The sequence below is a fragment of the Phocoena phocoena genome, chromosome 20 (genome assembly GCF_963924675.1).
Source record: "Phocoena phocoena chromosome 20, mPhoPho1.1, whole genome shotgun sequence".
Taxonomy (NCBI): domain Eukaryota; kingdom Metazoa; phylum Chordata; class Mammalia; order Artiodactyla; family Phocoenidae; genus Phocoena; species Phocoena phocoena.
The window spans coordinates 1,191,616-1,203,997 of NC_089238.1; the positions used below are offsets into that span (position 1 = coordinate 1,191,616).

The 12,382-nt window shown below is 45.1% G+C and overlaps 1 protein-coding gene and 1 pseudogene across 2 annotated transcripts in view; both read right to left on the reverse strand.

Moving 5' to 3' along the window:
• The window catches only part of LOC136141314 (zinc finger protein 551-like), a 38,164-nt gene extending 33,999 nt beyond the window's left edge, over positions 1–4,165 (reverse strand). Inside the window, exons 1-2 of one of the 2 annotated variants that reach the window (XM_065899506.1) lie at positions 4,118–4,159; positions 582–705 (exon numbers count right to left, since the gene is read on the reverse strand). In XM_065899506.1, the coding sequence (XP_065755578.1) occupies positions 582–705; positions 4,118–4,159 (166 nt within the window). Of the gene's footprint in view, positions 1–581; positions 706–4,117 lie in introns of both variants that reach the window. The other variant, XM_065899507.1, reaches the window with a different exon arrangement.
• A 5,934-nt stretch (positions 4,166–10,099) lies between these two features.
• LOC136140868 (zinc finger protein 814-like) overlaps positions 10,100–12,382 on the reverse strand; it is a 53,137-nt pseudogene continuing 50,854 nt past the window's right edge.

The following is a 12,382-nucleotide window of genomic DNA, read 5'->3' on the forward strand; positions in this document are numbered from 1 at the left end:
TTCAGTAAAGGAAACATTACATATAATTGAATCACTTTGCTGTACACCAGAAACTAACACAACATTGTAAATCAACTATAGTTCATTTTTTTAAAAAAGTCTCTACTAAAATGAGATATTCCTGGAGAAGAAAAAGAAAACATTACAAAAAACAACTAAAGGAGAGTCTTACAAAAACAGCCCATGGATCATGTAAGTAATGACCATGATCTGGCACAGGCAGTCACAAAGAACTTTAGCTAGAAGAAGGGGGAAGAACTGGAGGCCATGGATCTGGACATAGTCACTCCACCAGGGAGAGGACAAGCAAGTTGGGATTCATTAAGCCAACTACAAGATTCCTGACTCCCAGACCCATCTCTGCACTTTTGGAGGCAACAGGTGTTACGGATGCTTGGGGAGTCCATTACTCAGGGCATGACACACAGCTCAGTGCTGACATCCACAGCACATCTGACAAGAAAGTAGAGGAAATTAGCAGAGCCCATGATCCAGCTGTGGAAAAGACAATGCTAACTCCAGGGAAAAAAGGAAAAACAGGACATCATCTCAGAACACTGGAAAGAGTGTGAAGGTCTTACCCAGGGATGCTACAAGTGCAAAGTTTTCCAGCATCACATTGTAGTACAGGAGTCTCTGAGCCTCATCAAGGAGCCCCCACTCCTCCTGGGAGAAGTCAATGGCCACATCCTCAAATTTCATACCCTGTCATAATGGAGACAGTTCATTCCACCATCAGCTTCTCTCCTATGATTCCAAGATCATCATGCCACGTTCCCCACTCCCCCCACCCCCAGCCCCAATCTATCCTCTGCTCACTCTACTCTCCACCTCAGAGGAGATACCAGACCTTGGTGCCATTAGAATCACTCACTCCTTATATTCCCACTGATTCTGTGTCTTCCCACATCAATAGGCAGATGAGCAGATAGGTGACATCTGACCTCTGGGTCTTGCATGTAGGCCACATTGCCTCTTGTCAATAAGGTGGGTGTCACAAACATAGGTTAGTGAGAGACACTGACCACAGGGAGGGTGTGAGTGATCTGACACTGGTCTTTCCTTCACCCTTATGACCCCAACAACAGGGTTCTAGGGCCATTAGTTCACACTACCTCTTCACATGCACATCTTTCTTTGAACCACACTTCGCTCTCACAGCTGCATTCCCGCAGGGACAACTTCAAAGGTCACACAGCCTTGCCATGATGGGGATAGTTCATTTCATGACCAGCTTTCCCCTTAGGATCCTAATTTCACCACCTCCCCAATCTATCAGTTGCTTACCCCTCTCCCTTCCCCACCTCATGAAGATTTCCAAGCTCAGGTGGCACTGATACCCATTGTCTCATCATGGTCCTATTGATCACTGTATCAGCCCTCAATAACAGGCAGGTGGGTAGACAGATGTCATCTAAGCTCTGGACCTAGCACATAAAGCCACAACACCCCACTCTTCTCAGGCAATTCCCCTGGGGTTCCCCAGATCATTTCTCCCAGACACCACCAAACTTGGGCTCACCCTTGACACTTATGCCAACACCAGGGCTCTGGAACCATGAGTTCATGCTCCCTCTCCATGTGCACATCACTCTTTCCACCACAACTGTCTCACAACTTCACTCCCACAGCCACAGCTTCCCTCCTGCCCTACACCAAAATCATCTCCTCAGCCTCTCTATTCATTACTCAGTATATGTGATCCACAGAATGCTTGGCAAATTCAAACATGATCAAGTACGACCCTAGACGGTGACGGTCCCCACTGACAAAGGCAGCCTTGAATCCTGCTATGAAGGCCTCCTTCCTTGACTGTCCCTTGCTTCAACCTCACCCACTAAGAACCACATCAGATCTCAGATACCCATGGCCCTACTCCACTTGTGCTGCACTTGATGAACCCTCACCAGTCATAGCTTTCCTTTCTCCACCTAACCCTCATTCAAGGCCCAGCGCCTGGCCCTCTACATCATCTGTGAGTTTCCCAGATGACCGCTTGTGTCCCCAAGCTAATCTGCCAGCCTGACTAGAACACCCCAGGTCCCACCAAGGCTTACAACAAAACCCTAGTGAGTTGGTAGAGCAGTGAATAAACACCAGCTTGTCTGAATTACTCCTGATGATGCCTCTGCATCCATCTCATGTCCACTGATCCTTCAGAAGCCTTGGTTGCATGCCAAACCATTTACCCTTATAACCCTCTCTGTGACTAACTCCTTCACCCATGTTGTGACACCTACCTCCCACAACCAGGGGTCCAAACAGGAAGCCCAGTCCGCAGACCCATTCTCTTCTTCCTAGGCTATTATTACCATTATCCTCCTGACCAGGACTCCCTATACTAAAATGATCTACAGCTCCTCCCTGGTCCACACTGTCTACTACCTTTTGGATAAGTCTCCATCCCAAACTCCTCCTCAGAGGAGGATGCCCACAAACTGCACTCTGAAACACCTCATATCCTTAAGAGATCAAGAATAAAACTTCTGATATCCCCAGTGAAAATTACTCTTACTATGGACTTTCCCATATCAGTTGGTAGAGCTTCCATCCTTCCACATGCAAAATCCATACTTTCACTTCATCCCTGACTCCTTCTTTCAACCTCAAAATTAGAAAATCCAGCTTGCCATACCTAAAACACCAATCCAGAATCCAGCCACATCTCCCACCTCCATGGCCACCACCCTGGTCCAGCTACCAGCACACTCACCCAGACTATAGGAGTATCCTTCTCCCTGGTCTTCCTATCACCTCCTTTATGCCAATACTGTTCTCCATGCTGCAGCCACAGGGAGCCTGTTGAGACCTGGGTCAGATCACCTGTCTCCACTGCTCCAAATTTTTCATTGCTCCTATCACCTCCAGAAGAGACACCCAATTTCTCACAAAGCTGTTCCAGGGAATTCCCTGGTGGTGCAGTGGTTAAGAATCCACCTGCTAATGCAGGGGACACGGGTTCAATCCCTGGTCTGGGAAGATCCCACATGTCATGGAGCAACTAAGCCTGTGTGCCACAACTACTGAGCCACAGAGCACAGTTCTCCTAGAGCCCATGCTCCACAACAAGAGAAGCAACTGCAATGAGAAGCTCACGCACCACAAGTAAGAGTAGCCCCTGCTCACTGCAACTAGAGAAAGTCCACGCGCAGCAATGAAGACCCAACGCAGCCAAAAAAAAATAGCTGTTCCAGACCTACCTCCTGCTCCACTGCTCTCAGCTACCATGAGAAAGAAAAGATACCTGCACGTCCCTGAACCCTCCCTCACCTCACCTCCAGGCCTTTGCACATTCTGGTACCTATGCCAGATCTGGTACTTTCCTCATCTGATTCCACTCGTTGTCAAAAATAGGAACCATCCTACATAACTCTAGGCCTGGTGTTTGTTCAAGGCCTGGAAGAGTGGCAGAACAGTACCAGGACGCTATTACCCCAGAGACCACAAGGATGGGGTGAGGACTAACGAGACCCTGAAATAAACTCCACAAACCAGTATCACTAAGCGATTCCGTAGTTACAGGAATCTGTGGAAAAAGAGAGGTTGGTTGAGAGTTTGACCACTACGGCCAGCATCCTTGGGCTCATACCGCTAAGTACCCTTGGCCAGCCCAGGAGCCAGGTGAGCTCGAGATGTCTGAATTACCTCCGGGCCTCAGTCCTGAGAGCAGACTCTTGCCAGCTGTGTAATCTTTTACAGGATTCGACCTTTCCCGTATCTATTATCTCTCTCCTCGTCTCTTCTTCCTCTGAGCAGCCTTAGGAAAACTTTTAGAATCCTATCTCAGTGTCCTGTTTTGCTCACACCCTTCAGAATGAAAGTAAATCTCCTCAGGCACAACTTCGCCTCACAGTCTTTGTGTCCTGCAGACATAAGACGGACTCCAGGTTTCCTGAATCCTCCCGCCTCAGTCCGACCTCCCAGCCTTTGCACTTTCGGGTCCCTCCGCCTGCCACCCTCTCCCACGCGCCATCACACTGTCAGAAAAAGACCTACCCACAACCGGCTCACCGTCCCGGACACCGCGCCCCGAGCTGCAGGCACGTGAGCAGGCGCCCCGCACTTGGGTCTTTAGTGTCTGGGGGCGGTGAGGGCGGTGAGAGCCCGGAAGACGAACGTTTACCTGAGGCGGGTCCCTCAGCGCCGCCGCCGCCGCCATCGGAGTCTGCGGACGAAGCGGAGTCTGTGAGGCGTGGAGGTCCCGATTTCAGCCTGTTACGGGTCACCCCGAGGTGCGCCACCGCCAAGCCTTGGATCCGCCTCTGTGGAGGCCTCAGACGCCTTCTCTTTTAGGACCCCTGGCCCCGAGCCTCTGAGTGAGCGACCCGACCTGAGAAAGGCCAAAATGACCGCCACAAGGAAGACGCCAGAAATCCCGCCCCGAAGCGAAGCTCACGCACGGAAGTACCTCTGCCCTGGGCTTTCATTGGCTCAACTCCGCCACCATTGGGCGCATTGCCCTCTGGGTAGTGTAGTTTCCACAGCTGCGCAGGAGGAGATTCCCAGAGTCTACCTTGGCCAAGAAACGTTCTGCTCAGCAAGGAGAAGTATAACCATTATTTTGTAATAACTTTAAATGAAGTACACGCTATAAAAATACTGAATCACGAGACCCCTGGCGGTCCAGTAGTTAAGACTCCGCGCTTCCACTGCAGGGTAAGATCCCACATATCGCTTGACGGGGCCAAAAAAAAAAAAATTAAATCACTATGTTGTATACGTGAAACCAATATAACATTGTAAATCAGCCATACTTAAATTAAAAAAAGAAAGGTTCTGGGGCACTGAGAGTGGCGCTGGGAAATGACTAACCTTGGGGGGAAAGGAATGTGATTATCCCTTTTTAAAGGGGCGGTTCGCAGGTTTCCGGGGAGTGTTGTCTGCCACGGATCATTTGTTTAGAAACATTATTCCGGTCTCTGTAAGTCAAAATGGCCCCCTGTGGCTAAAAAGATTATTCCAATTATTTCCAAAGGCTACAAATGCGAGCGGACATATTCTCATTCAGACTCAAAATGCATCCGCTCTTAGCTGGAATGTAATAAACGTTTTATTGCTATTCAAATACATAGTTATAAGTGTTGGTTGTTTTTTAACTCTGTATGTTTAGTTAGGGCCATGACTTGGAAGATGAGTAACGATGTTTAGGCCTCCCTGAAATAGGACAAGAAGTTGTCTCTGCCTCTGTTTCCCAGAGAACATCTGTCATGCCTGTATCCTCACTGATTGTCTCTAAACCATAAAGCAGAACTGTCTAGTCACTTAATATTTCTTACTCAATGACCAAAGATATATTCAGTTCCTTTAGGAATCTGACATCTATCTCAAATGGAGAGCAACTTATGAAATTGTTTTGGTACAGTGTAGTGCCTGCTCAATGAGTGATAGTGTTCTCAGGCAGAGGGCATGTGCAAAAGTGGCATCTGAACCCCATCATCTCATCTCCTTGCTGGGAGGGGGTTATCATTTCTCCAGTGATTGTTGGGGCTGTTGTGCATGAGGAATAAATGATATCGAAAAAAAAAGTTGTGAAATGCAAATTATAAGGAACTATTTATAATGATTATGTAGTTAGTCAAAGATAGTGGCAGAGATAACTCTGGGGAAGCATCTGAGAAGGGTGAAAAAAGTTAAGACCTCAATAATTTTTATTAGGAGATACTAAAGTCTGAGAAGAGATGAGTTAAGCTGAGCTCAATATTTTTCCCTGATTTAAACATTTATTTTTATTGGCATATAGTTGATTTATAATATTATGTTAGTTTCAGGTGTACAACATAGTGATTCAAAATTTTTATAGATTATACTTCATTTAAAGTTATTACAAAATAATGGCTGTAATTCCCTGTGATGTACAATATATCCTTGTTGTTTATTTATTTTCTACATAGCAGTTTGTACCTCTAAGTCCCCTACCCCTATCTTGCCCTTCCCCTCTTCCCTCTCCCCACTGGAAACCACTACTTTGTTCTCTGTATCTGTGAGTCTGTTTCTGTTTTGTTATATTCACTAGTTTGCTGTATTTTTTGGATTCCACATATAAGTGATATCAAACAGTATTTGTCTCTCTTTTTCACTGAGCATAATACCCTCCAGGTCCATCCATGTTGCTGTAAATGGCAGAATATCATTTTTTATGGCAGAGTGGTATTCCACTGCGTGTGGGCATGCGTGCATGTGTGTGTGTGCGTGTACCACATCTTTTTTATCCATTCATCTGTTGATGGGCACTTAGGTGGCTTCCATATCTTGGCTATTATAAATAATGCTGCTATGAACATTGGGTGCATGTACCTTTTCAAATTATTATTCTTGTTTTCTTTGGATATATACCCAGGAATGAAATTGCTGGATCACATGGCAGTTCTATTTTCAGTTTTTTGAGAAACCTCCGTTCTGTTTTCCACAGTAGACATTAACTGCTCTGGGACATGCAAGGAATGGGGAAACGATCACGAAAATAAATCCAACAATAACAGCAGGAGCAGCTGAGTCTCCATGAACCTCACTGTGCACCTGCCCCGGGCTGAAGGCTTCAAGTGCCATGATAAAGGGACTGTCCCCAGTTCGGCAGCTAGACTCCCAGGTTTGAATCCAGCCTCTTGAATCTGATACTTGTCTGTAGTGTGACCTTGGGGGACCCACTTCATCTTTGTGATCCTGGATTTCCCCAGCAATACAGTAATAGCTCCCAATACCCAGAGTGCTGTGAAAATTAAAAAGAAATTCTCAAAATGCAAATCCTGGAATTCTGGTACCAGTACAGGCTGTATTTTGTTGCTTTGACTGACTGTCACAGAGGCTACGGTGAACACCTTCATCACCTCCCTGTCACAGTCAGTGAAGTAAATCTTGGGGAACTCTAGAGTGGCCCACAGATTCCCTGGGATTCCACAATGAGACCTCAGTAGCCTGAAGACACGTCTTCCAGTGGACCAGAGGGGTCTAGGAAGCCCCATTTGTTTCTCAGAAGCACCTGGGGACAGAAGGGCCCAGAGGTATATAGCTTGGGGATATCACCTGCAGGTGTGGCTGGTGGTGAAGCCACTGCACACAGAACGGGCACCTCAGCTCCTCCAAAGGCCTGGGCACAGGGCTGCTCTTTATCCCCATTTTACACAGGAGACAACCCAGATAGTGGATTGTTTTGCCTGTTGTCCCAGTGATGGCTGGTGACGAGATTTAAACCCACATTGTATGGCCCACGTTTGGGGAGTCTGATCACTGACTTATTCTTTGGCTTCCAGAAGGGCTTCAGAATGTCTATCCTAATACCACCTGGTCCACCTTTTTTTTTTTTTTTTTTTGTCTGCATTGGGTCTTTGTTGCTGCGCACAGGCTTTCTCTAGTTGCAGCAGGCAGGGGCTACTCTTCGTTGTGGGCACAGGCTTCTCATTGCAGTGGCTTCTCTTGTTGCAGAGCACGGGCTCTAGAGTACAAGCTCAAGCTCAGTAGTTGTGGCATGCGGGCTTAGTTGCTCCAGGGCATATGAGATCTTCCCGGACCAGGGCTTGAACCTATGTCCCCTGCATTGGCAGGCGGATTCTTAACCACTGTGCCACCAGGGAAGTCCCACACCTGGTCCACCTTAAAGTCCTGCTCCAACCCACCAATCCCCAAGATAGACCAAGAAAATGGGTGAAAACTACAAAGCAGGGCTTTATTATATTATTAAATGTCTAACTTAGGAAAGTGATGAAGTGTGTTAATAATGCAGATAAATCTATAATGCAAATTAATTGTGTATGATAAATATGAACATTACATTGTGTATAGCATACAAATTTGCAAAAATTAATAATTTATTTTATTTATTTGGCTGCGTCGGGTCTTAGTTGTGGCACGTGGGATTTTAGTTACGGCATGCAGGATCTTTCATTGCAGTGCGTGGGCTTCTCTCTAGTTGTGGTGTGCAAGCTCTAGAGCATGCAGGCTTAATTGCCCCACTGCATGTGGGATCTTAGTTCCCCAACCAGGGATCGAACCCATGTCCCCTGCATTGGAAGGCAAATTCTTAACCACTGGACCACCAAATTTGCAAAAATTAAAAAATATTTTTCCGGAATTGAAAACAATTATTCCATAAAGTAAAAGAATCACTTATGTTATTCAAGCAGTAAAATGGGTAAAATTCCAATATATCTTTGTTATTTCACTGTCCTATTTGTTAAAAGGAAATATCCCTAACTCATAAAGGAAAATAGCCTAAATGATATGAGCACACACTTTACCAAAGACATACAGATAGCATATGCACATCCGAAAAAATGCTCATCATGAATCCTTAAGGAAATCCAATTAAACCAACACTGAGATAGCATGACAAACTTATTAAAAGGGCTAAAATTGGGGACTTCTCTGGTGGCAGAGTGGATAAGACTCTGCACTCCCAATGCAGGGGGCCCGGGTTCGATCCCTAGTCAGGGAACTAGATCCCACATGCATGCCACAACTAAGAGTTCACATGCCACAACGAAGGAGCCTACCTGGCACAACTAAGACCTGGCACAACAAAATAAATAAATAAATATTTTTTTTAAAAGGAGGGCTGGGCTTCCCTGGTGGCGCAGTGGTTGAGAGTCTGCCTGCCGATGCAGGGGATGCAGGTTCGTGCCCTGGTCTGGGAGGATCCCACATGCCGCGGAGCGGCTGGACCCGTGAATCATGGCCGCTGAGCCTGCGCGTCCAGAGCCTGTGCTCCACAACGGGAGAGGCCAGAACAGTGAGAGGCCCGCGTACCGCAAAAAAAAAATAATAATAATAAATAAATAAATAAAAATAAATTTTAAAAGGAGGGCTAAAATTAAAATAATTAAACAAATTAGGATTCACTAGGATGTGAGGAAATGGAACCCCCATACACTGCTGGTAAGAATGCAAAAAGATAGTCATTTTAGATCAAAATTTGTTAGTTTCTTCAAAAGTTAAACATTCACCTACCCTATGACTCAGACACTGCACTCAAAGTTATTGAAAAAAGATAAAATATATTCATTTTAAGAAATGTACACAAATGTTTGTATCACGTTTATTTTTAAATTGTCAAAAACCTGGAAATAACCCAAATGTCCATAAACAGATGAATGAATAAACAAATAGCGATTTATCCAAATATAAGATTACTCAGCGAAAGAAAAAGGTGAAGTATTCACATAATGTCATTGATGAATCTCAAAGTAGTTATACAACATAAAGTAAACCTGGAAAAGGGGTAAATATTTAATGATTCCCACCATATAAATTCTACAAAATGCAAAGGTATCAATTTTAAGTGAAAGTAAATTGATTATTTGGAGGGAGGGAAGGGCAGGGCGAGATTATAAAAGGACATGAGGTAAATATACAGCAATGGATATGGCCATTATAACTATGATGGTAGTTTCACAGGTTCATACCTACATCAAAACTTATCAAATAGTATACTTTAAATTATGTATATAAGAAAATGTATAAAGTTTAATTCAGTGTAAATTATACCTTTAAATAAAGCTATAAAAAATGGCTTTACATTTCACAAATCTGTGCATCCCTTTTAAGAAAATAAATTTGGGAATGCTATAATGACCACCATGTCTCTCCTCATGCCCTCTGAGAATCAGTCTTGCCTCAGTGGAAGCCAACATTGGTGAGCAATGAAGGATGTTTCCAACCATGTCAACAGGAATACAGACTGGGCCACAAAGCTACATCCCAGGACTACAGATCTCCATTTTCACTACCTTTGTGTTCCCGCCTCTGCAGTAACGGCCGTAAGGAGAATATCAATGAGAGACTACAGGAATCCACAAACCTTTACATGGGAGACCAGTGGTCAGCTTCCCTGAGCACACTGGGATGGTGACTGATGCAAACTGTGGGGACCTGCTAGGTAGTAAAGGTAAAACGTCTTTGGCCATAGAAATTGGCAGTGACTCAAATTTGGCAAGAGCCCTGAGCAGATCAGAGAGTGTAAGAAGCCACACATGCTTTCATATAACTCAAACTTACAGGGGATCTCCTAACTGTGAACATTTGTACAACACTGAATTGAGATAGATGGCTCCTTTAGTGCCATTATAATCAACAGGACAATCGCATATTTCCTAAAAAGCTAAGGCCTTTACACAGTGTGAACTCTTTGATGTTGAAAGAAAGTAGATTTTTTGCTAAAGGATTTCCCACATTCATTACTATTACAAGGTGTTTCACCAGTGTGAACTTTCTGATGACAGTGAAGTCTGGAGCTGAAGGTGAGAGATTTCCCACATTCACTGCACTCATAAGGCCATTCTCCAGTGTGAACTCTCTGATGATCATGGAGGCCAGACCTAGCAGTACAAGATTTCCAACGTGCACTGCACTCATAAGGCCTATCTCCTTCGTGAACTCTCTGACGATAACGGAGGTTTTTGCTATAGGTAAAAGAGTTCCTGCATTCATTACACTCATAAGGCGTTTCTCCAGTGTGAACTCTCTGATGATAACGGAGGACAGACCTATCAGTAAAAGACTTCCCACATTCAGTGCACACATAAGGCCATTTTCCAGGGTGAATACTCTGTTGCTGAGTAAGGATAGAGCTATAGCTAAAAGACTGCACATTCACTACACATGTATCATTTTTCTCCAATGTGACTTTTTTTGGGATAAACAAGCAAAGATTTGCAGCTAAAGGATTTTCCACATTTGCTGTACTTGTACTGCCTTGCCCCAGTATGAACTCTTTCATGTTGACTGAGGGTCGAGCTCCACTTAAAAGATTTGCCACATTCACCACACATGTAAAGCCCTTCTATAGTGTGGACTTTCTGATGCACAACATACAAGGATTTGAACCTGAATGCTTTCCCACAGTCCTGGCACACAAAACACTGTCTTCCAGTGTGGACACCCTGGTCCTGATCAAGTGTGTTTTGGGGGTTGAAGGCTTTCTTGCATTCTCCCCGGGTATAATGAATTTTTCTTCTTCGACAAGTCACCCCACACTCAGAGATTTTTTTTGGCTTCTCCCGGGAGTGAGTGGCCTGTTGCTGGAGGTGTCCTGACAAGACTAGGAAGTCCTTCCCAAGCTCCCTGCAGGTAAAAGCCTTCCATGACTCCTGGAAATTGCAGCTCTTCACAAGTGAAGCCTTGTCTACACTGCCTAAGAAGGGTTTTTCTCCCACGTGCTGCTTCTGGTGTTGTTTGCTTGCCCTGAAATAAAAACATTTTTTACATGCCCCACACCTCGAGTTTCTGCCTGTGTTGTGTTCCCTGCTGCTCAGCCAACTGGAAAATGACTCTCAAGACTGGACCACAGGGCTTCCCTGGTGGCGCAGTTGTTAAGAATCCACCTGCTAAAAAAAAAAAAAAAAAAAAAAAAAAAAAAAAAAAAAGAATCCACCTGCTAATGCAGGGGACATGGGATCGTGCCCTGGTCCGGGAGGATCCCACATGCCACAGAGCAACTAGGCCTGTGTGCCACAACTACTGAGCCTGCACTCTAGAGCCCACGAGGCACAACTACTGAAGCCCATACGCCTAGAACCTGTGCTCCACAACGGGAGAGGCCACCACGGTGAGAAGCCCATGCACCTCAGCTAGAGAAAGACCGTGCACAGAACATGCACAGACCGTGCACAACAACGCAGCCAAAAATAAATAAATAAATATTTTTTAAAATAAAAAAAAAAAGACTGGACCACACATCTGACAGGGGTGGGCCTTCTGGGAAAATGGAGCTGGACTGGGAGTTCTGGCCTGTGAGATTCCTACAGAAATGCTTTGTTAAAAGGGTACCTCTGCATCCTGTGCTCCATAGCAGCAACCTGAACCCAAAGAAATACTGGTGAAGTATATGTTGACATTATAGGAATGGGGCAAGCCCATCACAAATGTGCATCCATCATATCTAGGCATGGGTCCAGGGATACTTTTGAAGACAAGCAGGTTGAACTCTGAAGAAATGGCTGCTGTGCATTGCTGGGCTCCTAAAGTCACCGAATGGTGGAAACCCCACCAAGGGAAGGACACAAAGACAGTGTATAACAGAAGGAAAAGAGGTAGGGTTTACAACTTACTCCTCTGTCATTGGCTTCCTACAGAACCATTCCTGTTGGTTGACATGAGGCTGTGTAGAAGAATGTGAATGTACCCATCCCATGAAAATCAACTGTAACAGAGTAGATACTGTTGAAAGTCAATATAAGGAGATATGCACATCTCCAAGCACAGCATGTATGGCCTGATGTTGGAGAACACTACAGGGAGACCTGTCAAAGAAATGGTTGAGATGTGGGGGTTTAGAGAGATGGAGATTACTGCTGGAAAGAAGCCAGAGTGGAAATGGTAACTACTAGAACTGACAAGTTGGCAAAGTATCAACAATGTGGAAGAACAAATGGCAATGGGATGTGGACACAGG